At 49.2% G+C, this 17,685-nt stretch overlaps 1 protein-coding gene across 2 annotated transcripts in view; it reads left to right on the top strand.

The window, feature by feature from the left end:
- The window catches only part of SLC9A1 (solute carrier family 9 member A1), a 58,656-nt gene that overhangs the window by 23,634 nt on the left and 17,337 nt on the right, over window positions 1-17,685 (top strand). For both annotated transcript variants that reach the window (XM_050932001.1, XM_050932002.1), the window contains exon 2: window positions 14,929-15,389. In XM_050932001.1, the coding sequence (XP_050787958.1) occupies window positions 14,929-15,389 (461 nt within the window). The remainder of the gene's footprint in view (window positions 1-14,928; window positions 15,390-17,685) is intronic.

Genomic DNA, 17,685 nt, shown 5'->3' with positions numbered 1-17,685 from the left:
GTGCATCAGAGACGTCACTCAGCTTAGACCTTACGAGTGCTTGTCTGTTCTGCCTAGCACAGAAACCATGCGTTCTCCTACTCAGTTCAGACAAAGAAGGTACCAAGCTAGCGGCAGCTTCCCACCCCCGCTCTATCCTCTGCCTTTTTAAGTTCATAGCTTCAGTCTGGTGGAAATTTTGTCTTTTCCTAATGCTGGGCAAAAAGGAAACTGGTGCACTGGTTAATTCATCGAGGAGCAGGCCCCTTTCATTAAGCTGGTATGGAAGCGGTAGGGGAACCAATGGAAGAGTGTTTAAATGGGCGTGGAATACAGTGGTCTTCTAACGGCCAGCAGAAGGATGAGAGAGAGGATGCTGGGATTCATAGATGGTAGGTGTAGCAGGACTGCAACTGGATTAGGTACGTGGTTACTGTGGCAACAGGGGCTGGTCGTGTAAGTACCAAGATTAGGATAACTATTATGAGGGGATCATGCTTGCTCCCCTATTAAGCAGTCACAGGCATCTCGCGACTGGATCCCAGTTTGTCGACCTCCTAGAGTGACACTGGCTTCAACGCAGCCAACTGTATAGTTGGGCTGATCCTTTTTGTATAGGAGAGCAAGAGCCTATCAATCCCTCTGAAAGCAGTAAATAACACTGGGGGAGGGTGTTCCGTTTGGTTGCTGAAATGCATATACATTTCAGCACTTCTCCCCTCTGTCGAGTCTAGGAAGAGCAGCATCCTCATTCAGTCTTTTACTGCTGCCTCTTTGGATGGTGTTGACCTGCCAGCTTCGGCCTCCTAAAGAGTTAAAGGTAGCCCTGTTGTGAAGACTCTTGTGTTGCACAGAGACCTGAGGTGTGTGCAGCTGTCTGTCTTGCTGGAGCAAGCTATCTGCAGTGTCCTTCAGAAGGGCGGCCCCAACTGAGCATGCTCCGCTCCCCTTCTGTGTTAATCTATTTTCCAGCTGTTCGCGATGCTGTGTTTGGAACAGCGATGGGTATAGTTCGATGGTGTATTTCCAATGAGGTGGGAGCCACAGGGTTTTGTTGGGAGCATCGCTGCCTTGGCACTGGCTGAGCTGCTCTGGGATCTGCAGTTTTACTGCAGACTTAACTTTTGGCTCTTCGTTCTACACTGTGTGCATCAGCTGACTGAGCAGAGACCGTAGGAGGGAACCATGTTTCTCCTTTAAGACTGCATCCAGACTACCCTCCCATCAGGGGACTAAGGGCTGCACAACCCTAGTTATACCAGCAAAGGAGTAACCACGGGTTAATAATTGGGGGTGGAGGGCGGTGGTCCCCTCTTCAGGGTCTTCCACTGTCAGTCTGGAACTTGATGACCCAGGGATTTTGTTCTTCATTGTGTTTGGTGTCTAGTGTCACCTAGAAGTCACACAAAAGAGCAACATCTTCCTGGCCTTGGTATCCAGCACTCTCTAAAAAGGGTTATTGCTGTAAAATATCTGATCTATTGAAAAGCAGCATGAGCTGGTGGGTTGAGCATCAGGATGTCCTGGGTTCTATTCTCAGCTCTGACCGAGTCATTGCATGGCTGTGGGCAAGATACTTCCCCCTCTCTGTGCCTCAGTTTCTCCCATTCTGGAAAAGGGGAACGGTAACTCGTAAGATGTGTATGGAGATGGAAGTGTGTTCCCTGCAATAATAGTGGGGCTCGTTATTGAGGCATAGCATCAGTTACTATTACTGAGCTATCTGCTGGGATTCCAGAAAAAGAGTTACTTTGGAAGTTAAGGTGGGAGAAATGTAGGTATTTCTCAGACTTAGGACCTTTTTCTGCTCTAGCCCTAATTTAGCTTCCAGCCCGTTTTGCAACCTCTTCCTGCTCAATCTGTTGCCAAATCTGACCTATTCCATGGCACTGGGTGGATTCTTTTTGATTTGATGAGTAGCTATAATGCAGGCTCTCTGTCAGCAGCCCAAGAGACAGGATGTGGCCTATTAGATCAGAATCCTGATGCTGCCTCTGACTGTGGCTGACAAGCTGTTCATGCAACAGTGGGTGGCGGAGAAAAAAAATGAATGATCCAAATGCTATCCATGGATGGGGTAGGAGAGTGCACAAAAAATACTTTCCAGACCAGGGCCAGCTTTAGGCACTGCGGGGCCCTATTCGAAGGAGCTGCTGCTGAAGTTCCGCCACTGTCTTCGGCAGCAGCTCAGTCACTGCCGCGGAGGAAGGAACCTCCACGAAAATGCCACTGAAGACAGTGGCAACGATGGAGCTGCTGCCAAAGACAGCCGCAAGACTTCAGCAGCAGCTCCTTTGGGATGGCGTGGGGCCCGATTCCCGGGAATCGGTTGAATCGCCTTAGGACCGGCACTGTTCCAGATTGCCTCTCCCTGGGCAGCTATGTACAGCCAGATTGCCTCAAGAGAGAGGAAGCCTGGCCCAGTGGTTAGGCCTAGGACTTGGGAGATCTGGGTTAAATTCCCTGTTCCACCATAAATGTCCTGTGTGACATTAGGCGAGTCGCCCAGGACTAGATCCATAAAGGTCTTCCACTGAATTCAGATGTTAGGAAACCTAAATGCCTTTGTGGATCTGGGTCTCAGTCTCTCGATGCCGAAGTTCCCCATCTGTAAAATGGAGATAATTGCACCTCTGTGTCCCACAAGGCCGTTGTGAGGGTTAAAGATCATGGAGTGCTTTGAGAGCTACTGATCAATAATAAATACCACCAAGCCTGGATAGCACTTTTATCTTACCTGCAGTGGTACAAATGTTAGCTCTAGTTAAAAGATCACGTCCCATCACCACCACTCACCTTCTGCCATAGTGAGTAGCCAGTTTATGATGGTGTCCACTGGTAGCAAACATGACAAATAAGTGTGAGATCCATTTTTCATTCTTCATCCTCCCGACCCCCCATTTCTTCTCGTGTCACCTGGGGCGTTCCCTTCCCAGGTTTGAACTCAGCCCAAATGTGACTTCTTAGGAAGTTTGAGGAGAATCAGCATAAGTTTTCAGAGTCATTAGCGAGTAAAGAAAGTAGACGTTGGCTGACATAAAGCAGCTGCATAATGCTCATATTGGACTTGGTTTATTTAACCTAATTCTCAGTGCCAAAGGGAAAACACCCCATGCCGTGCTGTCGAAAAGCAGATCAGTCTCTCTAAAGTTATTTTATTAGTATTTACACAGCACTCCACTTTCAGATGTCAAAGTGCTTTATCAGGGAGCTAGGCTCCACTTCTGCAGTGGGTAGCACACAGGTGGGCTTCTCCAGTGGGCCTTTGCATGAGCAGAGGGTCCCTCACGGCTAGTCTGCCCCCATGTGATCAAATGGAGGTGCAAGGCCTTAGTCATAAACATTTTAAAATCGAGTGCTTGGACTTGCTCAGTAGAGCCACTTCTGTTTGCCTTTCAATGGCAAGCTGGCAGTAAATCTGTTTAGAACACGGGGCATCTAGTGAAACTCGTCAGCGTGGGCTATGTCTTCACTGCAACACATAGATGGCCAACTCGGCACAAGAGCACATCTGTCTCAATGCAGAGTCCTAGTGGAGACAGGGCACAGCTAATTTATTACTTTGACTAGTTACATCGAGGCAAGTGCCAGGATGGGAATGTAGGGTTGACTTTGACTAACCACACAGGTAAAAACTACCTGTCCCTTGCCTCCACTAACGTTTTACACTGAGAACGATCTTGAGTTACCAATCTCAGTGTAAAATCCACACCTCTTTTACAGCGACAGTACAGCCTCTGAGGCATCCTTAATTGCTTAAAAGATCATAAATTTTAGGTGTGAGGCATTTAAGGGCAAGAGGAAATTATGCTGCGATCAATTTTCCTGAAGTGAATGTTGAGCTCTGGTTGGGAACTTGAAAAAAAATTAGTGTCCGCCTTATCCCTAACCTGACCACGTTGCATATGGATAATAGTTTCTCTGTCTGCCTCCTTAAATATATCTTTAACTTCTGTTTGCCCATATGTGCCAGAACACATGCAGGATGTGACATGGCAAGTCAGTGTTTAATAGAAACCTCTTATCTTTTGGATTTCCTTTTCCTTGATTGTTTGATTTCTCAGCCCTAACGTTGACTCAGCTTTCTTGCATTTTATGGTTTTTACGGCATTTGACGTGTCTGATAGCAAGAGTCATTAGCCCCAGAGATTTCCCCCCATGCAGTGTTCTGCCAGCAGCCTAAATGAACTTCATACGCTCCTGTGTAAGCTGGTTTGCTGTTAATGCTCCTAGCTCATTAGCAAATGAAGGCTGTTTACTCTTCTCAGGCATCCTGTGTGAGTCATTTTGTAATAGCTCTGCCTGAGGAGATCCTTCCCATCTGGGATTTTTCCTATAGAGAATTAAAATAAATAAATAAATCAATCGGTTTCTGTCCTGTGCTGCAGCAAAAAATGATTTCCTTCTGAAATCAGAACGCCGAGGAACAGCAATGGTCTCCAGCGTCAGTTGCTTTCATTTGAAATAGGCTGCTGGATTGTAGCTTCTTTGGGGCTGGGACCATCTTTCTGTTCTGTGTTTGTATAGTGCCTGTCATCACAGGGTCCTGTCCGTGACTGTGGCTCCTAGATGCTGCTACAATACAAATAATCAGCGCTTAATTTTGTGCCAGGGCTTGGGGGTTTGTAGTCCCAGCACTGCTGGGCTTGGGGGTTTGTAGCCCCAGTATCGCTGGGCTTGCTGCAGCTGTTACAAAAGTTTAAAAAAAACAAACCAGGCTGAGCCCTGGCACGTCTTTCATTACAAATTAAGCACTGCAATAATTAATATTTTACCTGAACTAGATGTGCCCAATTCTGTATGCTGACAATCTATGCACATCGTACATCTGGATTTGCCTGAGATCAGCATTAACCTGGGCCAGGTATTAGATTTGGTTTCTTAAAATAAATAGAGCCCTGACTTGATTTGTTGTGTGGCATTTTACAGCCAGTTCCATGTCTTTTTCTCTTACCCTATTTTGTGCTTGCATCCCAGAGGGTCCCAAAGCCCTCTCCACACATTGTACAGACAGGAATTGCTTTGCTAGGCTCCTGAACACAGCAGGGGCTGGAGAGCACACAACGCAACAGGAAGTGAACAACACAATCCATTTGAAATCGCAGGAGGATTGGAGAGCAACAAAACATAACGTCTGTATGCCCGAATGAGCCCATGCTGGGTTCAATCCTGAGATGACACATAGCTTGTATAACCCTTATGCAACACCTTCAGCAGTTGAGCAAGCCCATGCAGTCTGTAAATATCCCACATGGAAAGTATCAGGCCCTCCATGCAATGCTAGACTGCTCATGTTACCCTGAAGGGAACAGAGATCTAAATTGTTGTTCAGTCGTGGGAAGTCAGAAGAGAATTGGCGTTGAAGTCCAGGGCTGTGTTCTGGACCAAAGCTATTGGTAGCAGAGCAGGTTCTGCATTCAAAGGTAGAGCCTCTGCCTCTTCATAGATTCATAGACTCTAGGACCGGAAGGGACCTCGAGAGGTCATCGAGTCCAGTCCCCTGCCCTCATGGCAGGACCAAATACTGTCTAGACCATCCCTGATAGACATTTATCTAACCTACTCTTAAATATCTCCAGAGATGGAGATTCCACAACCTCCCTTGGCAATTTATTTCAGTGTTTAACTACCCTGACAGTTAGGAACTTTTTCCTAATGTCCAACCTAAATCTCCCTTGCTGCAGTTTAAGTCCATTGCTTCTTGTTCTATCATTAGAGGCTGAGGTGAACAAGTTTTCTCCCTCCTCCTGATGACACCCTTTTTAGATACCTGAAAACTGCTCTCATGTCCCCTCTCAGTCTTCTCTTTTCCAAACTAAATAAACCCAATTCTTTCAGCCTTCCTTCATAGGTCATGTTCTCAAGACCTTTAATCATTCTTGTTGCTCTTCTCTGGACCCTCTCCAATTTCTCCACATCTTTCTTGAAATGCGGTGCCCAGAACTGGCACAATACTCCAGCTGAGGCCTAACCAGTGCAGAGTAGAGCGGAAGAATGACTTCTCGTGTCTTGTTTACAACACACCTGTTAATGCATCCCAGAATCACGTTTGCTTTTTTTGCAACAATATCACACTGTTGACTCATATTTAGCTTGTGGTCCACTATGACCCCTAGATCTCTTTCTGCCGTACTCCTTCCTGGACAGTCTCTTCCCATTTTGTATGTGTGAAACTGATTGTTCCTTCCTAAGTGGAGCACTTTGCATTTGTCTTTATTGAATTTCATCCGGTTTACCTCAGACCATTTTTCCAATTTGTCCAGATCATTTTGAATTTTGACCCTGTCCTCCAAAGCAGTTGCAATCCCTCCCAGTTTGGTATCGTCTGCAAACTTAATAAGCGTACTTTCTATGCCAACATCTAAGTCATTGATGAAGATATTGAACAGAGCCGATCCCAAAACAGACCACTGCGGAAACCACTTGTTATACCTTTCCAGCAGGATTGGGAGCCATTAATAACTACTCTCCTGAGTACGGTTATCCAACCAGTTATGCACCCACCTTATAGTAGCCCATCTAAATTGTATTTGCCTAGTTTATCGATAAGGATATCCTGCGAGACCATATCAAATGCCTTACTAAAGTCTAGGTATACCACATCCACCGCTTCTCCTTTATCCACAAGACTTATTATCCTATCAAAGAAAGCTATCAGATTGGTTTGACACGATTTGTTCTTTACAAATCCATGCTGGCTATTCCCTATCACCTTACCACCTTCCAAGTGTTTGCAGATTTCTTTAATTACTTGCTCCATTATCTTCCCTGGCACAGAAGTTAAACTAACTGGTTTGTAGTTTCCTGGGTTGTTTTAATTTCCCTTTTTATAGATGGGCACTATATTTGCCCTTTTCCAGTCTTCTGGAATCTCTCCCGTCTCCTATGACTTTCCAAAGATAATAGCTAGAGGCTCAGATACCTCCTCTATTAACTCCTTGAGTATTCTAGGATGCATTTCATCAGGCTCTGGTGACTTGCAGGCATCTAACTTTTCTAAGTGATTTTTAACATGCTCTTTTTTTATTTTGTCTTCTAAACCTACCCCCTTCCCATAAGCATTCACTTTGTTAGACATTCCTTCAGACTTCTCAGTGAAGACCGAAACAAGGGAGTCATTAAGCATCTCTGCCATTTCCAAGTTTCCTGTTACTGTTTCTCCCTCCTCACTGGGCAATGGGCCTACCCTGTCCTTGGTCTTCCTCTTGCTTCTAATGTATTGATAAAAAGTCTTCTTGTTTTCCTTTATTCCCATAGCTAGTTTGAGCTCATTTTGTGCCTTTGCCTTTCTAATCTTGCCCCTGCATTCCTGTGTTGTTTGCCTATATTCATCCTTTGTAATCTGACCTAGTTTCCATTTTTTATATAACTCCTTTTTATTTTGTAGGTCATGCAAGATCTCGTGGTTAAGCCAAGGTGGTCTTTTGCACATTTTCTATCTTTCCTACCCATCGGAATAGCTTACTTTTGGGCCCTTAATAGTGTCCCTTTGAAAAACTGCCAACTCTCCTCAGTTGTTTTTCCCCTCAGTCTTGATTCCCATGGGACCTTACCTATCAGCTCTCTGAGCTTCCCAAAATCTGCCTTCCTGAAATCCATTGTCTCTATTTTGCTGTACTCCCTTCTACCCTTCCTTAGAATTGCAAACTCTATGATTTCATGATCACTTTCACCCAAGCTTCCTTCTACTTTCAAATTCTCAACGAGTTCCTCCCTATTTGTTAAAATCAAGTCTAGAACAGCTTCCCCGCAGTAGCTTTTTCAACCTTCTGAAATAAAAAGTTGTCTGCAATGCAGTCCAGGAACTTATTGGATAGTCTGTGCCCCATGGTGTTATTTTCCCAACATATATCTGGATAGTTGAAGTCCCCCATCACCACCAAATCTTGGGCTTTGGATGATTTTGTTAGTTGTTTAAAAAAAGCCTCATCCACCTCTTCCACCTGGTTAGGTGGCCTGTAGTAGACTCCCAGCACGACATCACCCTTGTTTTTTTACCCCTTTTAGCCTAACCCAGAGACTCTCAACACTTCCGTCTCCTATGTCCATCTCCACCTCAGTCCAAGTGTGTACATTTTTAATATATAAGGCAACACCTCCTCCCTTTTCCCCTGTCTGTCCTTCCTGAGCAAACGATACCCATCCACACCAACATTCCAGTCGTGTGTATTATCCCACCAAGTTTCAGTGATGCCAGGAATGTCATAGTTGTATTTATTTATTAGCGCTTCCAGTTCTTCCTGCTTATTACCCATACTTCTCGCATTTGTGTATAGGCATCTAAGGCCATGTCTACATCTAAAATTTTGCAGCGCTGGTTGTTACAGCTGTATTAGTACAGCTGTATAGGGCCAGCGCTGCAGAGTGGCCACACTTACAGCAACCAGCGCTGCAAGTGGTGTTAGATGTGGCCACACTGCAGCGCTGTTGGGTGGCTTCAAGGGAGGTTCGGGGAACGCGAGAGCAAACCGCGGCGAAGCTGGTCTCCTTTCCCGGTTTGCTCTGCGTTCCCCGAACAAGCAGGTCTCCTTCCCTGCGGTTTGCTGGGTGGTTCGGGGAACGCGAGAGCAAACCCGGGAAAGGAGACCAGCTTCGCCGCGGTTTGCTCTCGCGTTCCCCGAACAAGCAGGTCTCCTTCCCTGCGGTTTGCAGGGTGGTTCCGGGAAACGCGAGAGCAAACCGCGGCGAAGCTGGTCTCCTTTCCCGGTTTGCTCTCGCGTTCCCGGAACCACCCAGAAAACCTCAGGGAAGGAGACCTGCTTGCTCGGGGTTCGGGGAACGCGAGAGCAAACCGGGGAAGGAGACCAGCTTGATTACCAGAGGCTTCCTCAGGTATGCTGGGATACCTGCTTATTCCACGGAGGTCAAGAAAAGCGCTGGTAAGTGTCTATATTTGATTACCAGCGCTGGATCACCAGCGCTGGATCCTCTACACCCGAGACAAAACGGGAGTACGGCCAGCGCTGCAAACAGGGAGTTGCAGCGCTGGTGGTGCCCTGCAGATGTGTACACCTCCTAAGTTGCAGCGCTGTAACTCCCTCACCAGCGCTGCAACTTTCTGATGTAGACAAGCCCTGAGATACTGGTTTGATATTGATCTTCTTATAGGAGCTTGGAGAATGAGCTCCGCCGGTGGCCTCTGTCTTTTGTACACCGCAGCTGTATCGCTCTCCCATCTGCGACGTACAGCATGCAGAAAGCTTGAGAGAAGACGAAAGCTTCTAACGAGGCCGGGGAAGGTTCCCTTGGTAACAGCAATGAGCAGGTGATGTGAGTGGGTGTTGGGGAATCTTAGCTCTGGTGTCCTGTGCCTGCTTCACTTAACGGGAGAAAGATGTACATAACTTTTTCTTGAACGATTCCCACCCAGCTGGGAGATGAGGATGCTGCAAGCTTTTATAAAACTTGCTCTAGTTTTAATATTGGATAAGCCTCTGCCTTTCAGAGGGTGGCAGTTCTTAGGCTGGAAACCCTGTTCCAATGGGATGATAATCAGAAGGCCAATTGTCACCTTTCGCCTCCTGCCCACGAAATACCTTGGCGCTCTTCACTGAATGAATGAGGCCCTGCATGCCTCGCAAAGTTCCCCTGGCAAGCTTGCTGCTTGGCACGTGTTCTTATTGGGGTAAACTGGACCAGAAAGCTGCCTTGCCCCAGCTGATACGGCTGCTTAACCCTTGAGGAACAATCTGTATCTGCAGAGTTCCTCTGGAATAAATCAACCCTTGCAGCTTCACTCAGAGGTTCCAGGGAGATAAATCCCATCCCCACTTTACAGATGGGGAAACCGAGGCACGCAGACACGTGACTTGCCCAGAGACTCTCAGGAAGTCCTGTGCTGGAGATGTGGTTAGAAGTCAGGTGGTGTTCGAACTTTGGCCTTGCTTGTGTGCCACAAGCCTGCACTGCAAGGACCATTCTCTCCCACTCACTGCCCTGCCTCTCTTTCTCACATCAAGCCTGGTGCACTATGGTGGGTGTGCTCACCACTCCAGCAATGGGTACACTGCTTCCATAACTCACCCCCGCCACCCCTCCCCTACCCATGATGTGCTGGTCTAATGCTCCTTGCTTTCCCATCGTTGGCAGGCTGAGGCTGGTAATTGTCTCCATGGGATCACAGCAGTAGCCTGGTAGACATAAGCTTTGGTGCGCTCTTAAGGAGAGAAGAAGGTGGGGAGTGAATGTGTTGAAATTCAGCAAGATCAAAGGCATAATTAATGTGCAGCCCATGCAAGTTTATTTTTAGGGCTTCACAGAAAGGCGGAGGATGTTTAATTCACACTGGCACGTAGATGCTCCAGATTAATGGAATCCTGAGAGCTGTAGGGACAAAGTGAGAGGATATTATTCAGTACTGGAACATATTTCGCCCCTGACACCTGACTGACTCACTGCAGGTTTCTTGCAATGCATGTAGCTTAAGCCCTGATCTGGATAGGGCTGATGTGCATTAGATCAGTGTTTCTCAGCAAAGGTCTATGGACTGGTGCTGGTCCATAGCAGCCTCCTTGCCGGTCCCTGAGATTTCCCTCACACAGTTCAGGAAGGCAGCAGGCCTGTCCCTGGTATCAAAAAGGTTGAGAAACTCTAATATCCTAAGCAGTAGAAGTACAAACCTTTTTCAATCCTCTGCTTTAATGCCTCTCCTGGGAAACAGATAGGTGTTTTAAAGAACACCATCTCGATGGGACTTAGGGTAAGTGAGAGACGTGGCTGTGTCAGGTTGGTTTTAGCCTTATAGCCCCAGGGCCTGGTTGGCAAAGGTGCTGATCATCCGCAGCTCCAGTCAGTCCCTGGGGGTGTGTTTGTGCTGCGAGTCTCGGAGCCTGGGTCAGCTAACTTGGGCTTGCGGGAGTCAGGCTGCAGCATTAAAAACAGCAGAGCAGACATTGGCCATGGCTACACTGGCACTTTACAGCGCTGCAACTTTCGCGCTCAGGGGTGTGAAAAAACACCCCCCTGAGCGCTGCAAGATACAGCGCTGTAAAGCCTCAGTGTAATCAGTGCCTCCCAGCGCTGCAAGCTACACCCGTAAGGGATGTGGTTTACGTGCAGCGCTGGGAGAGCTCTCTCCCAGCGCTGGCGCTCCGACTACACTCACACTACAAAGCGCTGCCGTGGCCCTTCCCCCTCCTCATGGGGTCTGAGTCCCAGCTCCAGCCTGAGCCCAAATTTTTACACTGCAGTTTTGTAGCCCCTGACCTGGGCCAGCCACATGTGGGTCTTTTACTGCTGTGTAGACAAATCCCAATAGCTCATCACCTCTGGAGGGGCCCGTTTCCTAAGGCAGGAGATTGAAGTAACATACAGCACGGTCGCATTTCTGTTGTATGTTACTGCCTCAATGTGCCTAATATAGGAGCTGAATGATTCCCCCCACTCCTCCCTCTGTTGCCCGCTAGAAGATGCGAAAGGCAGAAGATGCTTTTTCCTCCTCTCCAGATTCTCAGCTGCCTTCTGCGTTCCCGTCCCCCTCAGACTCTTAGATTGTGTGTGACAATGGCAGGTCTGGTACATGGCGATTAATTGCAACTGTTTACAAGTAATTCCACTGGATGTGCCTTCTTGGCAGCTGGTGCCAGAGGCAACCGCATGCATTGGAGGACTGGAAATGGGGTTAAGAGCCTCTGTTCTCCGGGTCTCTGGTTAAAAGCCGACCCAGGGCTTTAGTGACCGGATGACTGTCTGGCCTGCATGACATGAATTGGACAATGGCCAAGTGTCCACCTCATGCAGATTTACTGTAACTGGCGCCCCTTGGTCCCCTCGCTAGCTTCAGCAGAGGCCGTGGACTGAATGGGCCACATAGACCGAACTCCCCCCTCACAGATGGACGGTCCCACACTCTCATGTGCTTCGGACTTGAGGCTCATGGACAGGGCAAGAAGTTTGCACCGTTGCAGCCTTTGCCTTCGCTATTCTGTTCTCTGGGGCTGCCAACCCTACGTTTTCTCCCAGCACTAAAATTTACCCATTTTAAAAAGTCTCTTGGTCACACACATCCACCCGCTCCACCCCCAAAAAAGTCACCAATGCGCTGGGGCTGCTTACTCAGAGAAAGGCGCTCTAATAGGTAGGGGTGGGCAGGAGCCCCTCCCCTAGAAGCAGCTAGTTGGCACGGGTGCGATGGTTGTTCTGGGCCGAGCACACTGAGAAATGAAGCGGGAGCCCTAAGCGTTTTCCCTTCTCTCCCTCGTTTAGACGTAACTGTGTCTGAGGTCTGCAAATGCCCCTTCTGCTATCAGAGCTTTGCTGCATCACAAAGTCCTTGTTCAGCCCGGAGCCCAACCCCAGGCTGGCTAGTTTCACATTGTGGGGATGGAAATAACCCCTACTCCACGTTGGAGCTCTGCTGCCGCTGCGCAGTGAGGAAGTGACTGCAGTTTGGAGGCGCTGGAAGCTAACATCATTTTAAGTCTATTTCCGTCCTTTAGGCCTGTTCATTGTAAATCCTATAAACCTGAGGGTATGCGATCCACTCTAGTGATCAGAGCAAACTGCTGACTCACTGCTTGACCGTCAGCCACGCGCTCGAATTTGTGCCTCTGCCATCCCAGTGCTCAAATCGGGTGAAAGCCGCAGGATGTCACAGCGGAGCAGAGGCTGTGTCTGAGCCCTGCATTCCCAGCTGAACTCGGCACTTGCTATCCAGATCTGTGTTTGCTTGCGCTGCAAGATGCTTGCCTCGCATGCTTGGCTTGGAAGGCAAGAAACCCCGTCTGCCTGATACACAAGCTGCAGATGTCCTCTTCCCTGAGCCTGACTTACCAGCTCGCTAGTTTACCTTGCAGCTAGGGCACCTGCAGAGATGAAGTCAGGTTGGGTTTTGTTAAAATGGGGGTTAAAAATGTTACTAGTTTCTCTCAGCTTCTTTAATTATTACTTTGAAAAGCCTGTCCGAAGTCTGCTAGCCAGAGAACTAAACCTGCTAGCCAGAAGCCAATGGGAGGGGGCTGCGGGGAGACTCGGAATCTCCACCGAGCTCCAGCAGCTCTACTCCTCCTATGCCCCTGGAGAGGAGAAGGGTCCTGAGATCCATGACAGGAGCCTGTCCCAAGGCTCCAGCTCTCATATCTGTGTCTGACTGGTAGGTGACGGATACATTTCAAGTCCTTCCCTTTAGTCACCTGTCGGTTCCACATTTTGGCCCCCAAAGGGGCAGCGTGTTCTCTTTTTCTCCCTCATCCCTCTGGGGCCCTTTAGCCCAAAAGGCTCCTGCATAGCAGGGGGTGCTATTTTTTTTCTTGAAACTTTAGGTTATAAGGTGTGGGGAGAAGTGTGTGGTGGGGGGGGCGGGGGGGAATGGGGTCATCCTCGCCCATGATAAGCCACAGGGCCTGCTTGTGCTGCTGCTTCATTTTTCCAAGCAGTCACCAAGAACAACAGACCTGATTCTTATCACTTCAGCTCCTGCCTACTGGGCTCTGAATATAACAGAACTGACCAGCGCCTTGTTAGCTTTCCTCAAGCAGCCGCAAGGTGAAACCCTGGGCAGCACCAGAGGCACTGGGGGGCTGCATCTCTGCAGATTCAGGAGGAGAGCGTTGCTCTGGTTCTTGTATGGAAAGTTATCTTCTTATATATTTATTTGTAGTGCATGGGCCAGGACCCCATTGTCCTCGACGCCGTACAAACACGCCACAAAAAGATGTCCCCTGTCCCAAAGAGCTTTCAATCCATGTAGAAAATCTTCAGTTAGACCCCTTCCCTCACTGGGGAAAGCTTCCTGTTTGCCACGTCACCAAGAACAGATGGTACAGCCATTGCCTCGGAAGAATGAAATGGCCAAGCTGCTAACAAAAGCATGGGATTTCTCATTAAAAATCCACCCCTGTGCCAGGAAACTAGAGGGTAGCATATGTGCCTCGTGTCTTAACAATAAAGCACTGGGTAAAATTCAGGGAATTGCATCAGTATCCGGAAACTTGGTTGAAATGGTGGTTTAAAAGAGGATTATTAAACGCCTCTCTGGAGCACTGGTTGGATCTGGTGTAATGATTCTTATACCAGCAGAAGGGAGTACTGTGGGTGCTGGGCCTAGATGTACAGGGAGCTTGCATCCTGCCCTCCATCCCCCACGCCCCAAGGTGAGGGTGAGTTTGCAAGTTAAAAACAAGTCCCCAACTCAACTTCCAAAAACAAAGGAGCGACCCTGGTCCACAAGGACGTGTTGCCCAGTTCTTCATGCCTAGATGTTTCAGCTAGTTTCTGCTGCAGAGGGAGGGAGGGCTAAGGAGCAGCTCTGGCCTCAAAAGAGCGGAGGGTCTGCTTCTGAGTTAGTGGCCACTGTCCATGCTAGAGGTGCTGGGCTCCTTGGGTAGGAGACTGGCATCCAGGGGTATCAAGGGAGTGTTGCACAAGCCAGCTTATGCTGGCCTAGTGTCCTTTGAAGCAGCATTGTGTGGGCAGCAAACTCTCCACCAGGGGCATATTTGGGTGTAGGCTTTGTAAGTCTGATGAGCAGAGCTGTAGCAGTCAGCAGCTTGAGTCCTGCAGAGTAGCAGTGATGGAGTTTGGGGCAGTGCTGGGGTGGCCATAGAGCTATGCCACTAACAAGTAGCCTCTACTGCCCGAGGAAGTTCATAGCTTCTTCTGTTCCCTGGCCTGGAAGGGAACAACAAAGATCTGCCAGGTCATCTTAGTCCATCACCCTCCTATCTGAGCCACTCACAGGCATTTGTCTGCAACTGCAAGGTAGGGCAGTGCTAATAGCTCCATTTTACAGAAGAGGCGCAGAGATGAAGTGACATGCCCAAGTTGTCTCAGAGTCAATGGCAGAGTAAGGAATAGACTCCATGTCTCCTGCGTCCCAAGCCAGGGCCTTAGCCACAAGACCACCCTTCCTTCAATTGAGACGTGTGTCTGTTGATTGTTTGATGCTTGCTACTGGGGGAGAGGTTGGGGCTGCCCATTGTAACGTGGCTGCAACTGTCTTCTCTCGCCTAGGTTTCCATGTGATTCCCTCTGTGTCCAGCATCGTGCCAGAGAGCTGCCTCCTCATCGTGGTGGGGCTGCTGGTTGGGGGACTGATCAAGGGGGTCGGGGAGAGTCCCCCGATCCTGAAGTCAGACATCTTCTTCCTCTTCCTCCTCCCGCCCATCATCTTGGATGCCGGCTATTTCCTGCCCCTGCGCCAGTTCACGGAGAACCTGGGGACCATCTTGATCTTTGCCGTGGTGGGGACGCTCTGGAACGCCTTTTTCCTGGGCGGGCTGATGTATGCCGTGTGCCAGATCAGCGGCACTGGCCTGAATGACATCGGCCTGCTGGCCAACCTGCTCTTCGGCAGCATCATCTCAGCAGTGGACCCGGTGGCGGTGCTGGCTGTCTTTGAGGAGATCCACATCAATGAGCTCCTGCACATCCTGGTGTTTGGGGAATCCTTGCTGAATGACGCCGTCACTGTGGTGAGCAAAGCACGTGTCAAGCTGCTCGTAAGGCCCTGTGTTTGGTCTGGTGGCAGAGCTCCCTTGAGGGCAGCAGAGTCTAGACTGGAGGGCAGGGTGGATATGATTGGATTAAAAACAAAGAGGAGTCCTTGGGGCACTTTAGAGACTAACAAATTTATTTGGGCATAAGCTTTCATGGGCTATAACCCACTTCATCAGATGTGTGCAGTGAAAAATACAGTCAGCAGGTAGAAATATACAGCCCCTGAAAAGATGGGAGTGGCCTTACCAAGTGGGAGGGGTCAGTGCTAACGAGGCCAATTCAATCATGCTGGATGTGGCCCACTCTCACCAGTCGTCAAGAAGGTGTGAGTATCACAAAGGGAAAATTATTGTTTGTAGCGACCCAGCCACTCCCAGTCTTTATTCAGGCCTAATTTGATGCTGTCAAGTTTGCAAATTAATTCCAGTTCTGCGGTTTCTTATTGAAATCTGTTTGTTTTTTAAATATTTTTGTTGAAGAATGGCCACTTTTAAGTCTGTTAGTGAGTGTCCGTGGAGATTGAAATGCTTTCCTACTGGTTTTTGAATGTTACAGTTCTTGATTTGTGTCCGTTTAGTCTTTGGCCAAACCAGACGCAAATGTACATGGCAGAGGGGCATTGCTGGCACATGATGGCATGTATCACATTGGTAGATGTGCAGGTGAACAAGCCCCTTATGACCATGATGACCCGTCGCCATGATTGGATTAGATGCTTTGCTTGCTAAACCCTGACGTACGAGTTGCACTGACTTAGATCTCCCCATAGACTCTGACTTGGAAGGGGGATGGTTGTGGGCTGAGGACTAGGTGACCACCTACACTGCAGCCTGGGGTGTGACTTGCAGCTTGTGTAGAGGTGCTGAAGCTTGCTGTGCTCTAGCTAGCTAGCGAGCGGTGTGGACGTGGTGGTGCAAACTTCAGCACAGGCTGCACAAGCGAGTGCATGCCGGGTGGGGGGTGTCAAGTGAGCTTGTGCAGTCTGTGCCACCAGGTCCTCACTGCTGTGTGCTGTGTGCTGCAAATCAGCCCTCCCCTCTCCCTCTCCCTCTCCCTTTGCCTCGGTGTAGATGTAGACTGAGTTGCATGTGGGTGATAATACTGTTGACCCTTCTGGAGATCTCAGGTAAAGCATGTTGGGGGCTGGGGGGACACGACACTGAGCACAGACTGGGCAAGTGAGGTGCCTGAGGTCAGGGGCAGGAATAGAACTTGAGTCTCCATTGGCAGGGCTGTGAGCATACCAGTGGGGCTCCTTGGTGCTGTGATAATAGCAATCGTTAATAGTAGTGTCCCCCACCACTTCCGCTCCCATTACACTCCTCTCTGAACTGATCCCTGGCAGCTCTGGTTGGGGTAAGTGGGCAGTGCGTGGGAGCAGCTGGCACCTTCGGCTGTTTGGGGGAAGTGATGCATCTATCCCTGTCTGCAGGCTGCAGCGGGGGCTGGAGAGGAGCCAGACCGGAAACAACCTCTGATACACACGCTGTCACTTGGTAATGAAGCAACCCAGCTACACTTCCCCCGTCCCACTGCAAAGGTTCCTCAGGCTGGAGTTTGCTAGACTATTTTTAACTCGGTTTCTTTGCATAAAGTTGTACAGATCCTCTCTGGACCCCGGTCTGAGCAGGGCCTGATGGGAGCCTGTCACTGCCCGGGGCAGGGGCCTCTTCTCTCCTTTCCTGTCCCCATCCTGCGGCCCGCTCTCACCTCTCCATCCGGATAGATCAACACTGCCCAGGACTGGGGGTTTTTTGTATTGGTTTAAACTTGAGCGAGGACGTACACGGTTTAGAGCGCTCAGCCAAGCCTCTAATTCCTCCCTGCTGCACAATGCTGGAGGATTTATTTTAATGTCTATAGAAAACTCTGCTGAGGTCTCTGTTAAGGGCAAAACTGCAGGCTTGGCTAAACTCTCCCACAAGGGCAAGGGGTGACCCGCTTTGCTGTGTGCTGCCACCTGGATAGGCAGTCGTGGGAAAACCTCTCCCAGGGCTAGGCTGGACATGGGCTCAGAGGCCCAGCTTAGCTGGTGCAGGCACCTGTCTAGCACAAGCTACCCAGCAGATTGCCTGTGTACTCCTTGCCCCTGGGCTTGCTGGCAGGAGCAGGAGTGCTCACCAGCAGTCGATGGGGTAGTGGCAGAAGAACTTAGTGCCGATTGCTCGTGGGAGAGGAGGGAAGGGAAGGGCGAGGGGATGTTTGAGGTTGACCGAATGGGGTAGATGTTTGGAAACCGTTCAGCAGTTTGCTACATGTATTGGCATCAAA

The sequence above is a fragment of the Gopherus flavomarginatus genome, chromosome 22 (genome assembly GCF_025201925.1).
Source record: "Gopherus flavomarginatus isolate rGopFla2 chromosome 22, rGopFla2.mat.asm, whole genome shotgun sequence".
Classification (NCBI taxonomy): domain Eukaryota; kingdom Metazoa; phylum Chordata; order Testudines; family Testudinidae; genus Gopherus; species Gopherus flavomarginatus.
The sequence above is the reverse complement of the archived record's forward strand: the minus strand, read 5'-3'. Positions and strand labels throughout refer to the sequence as shown.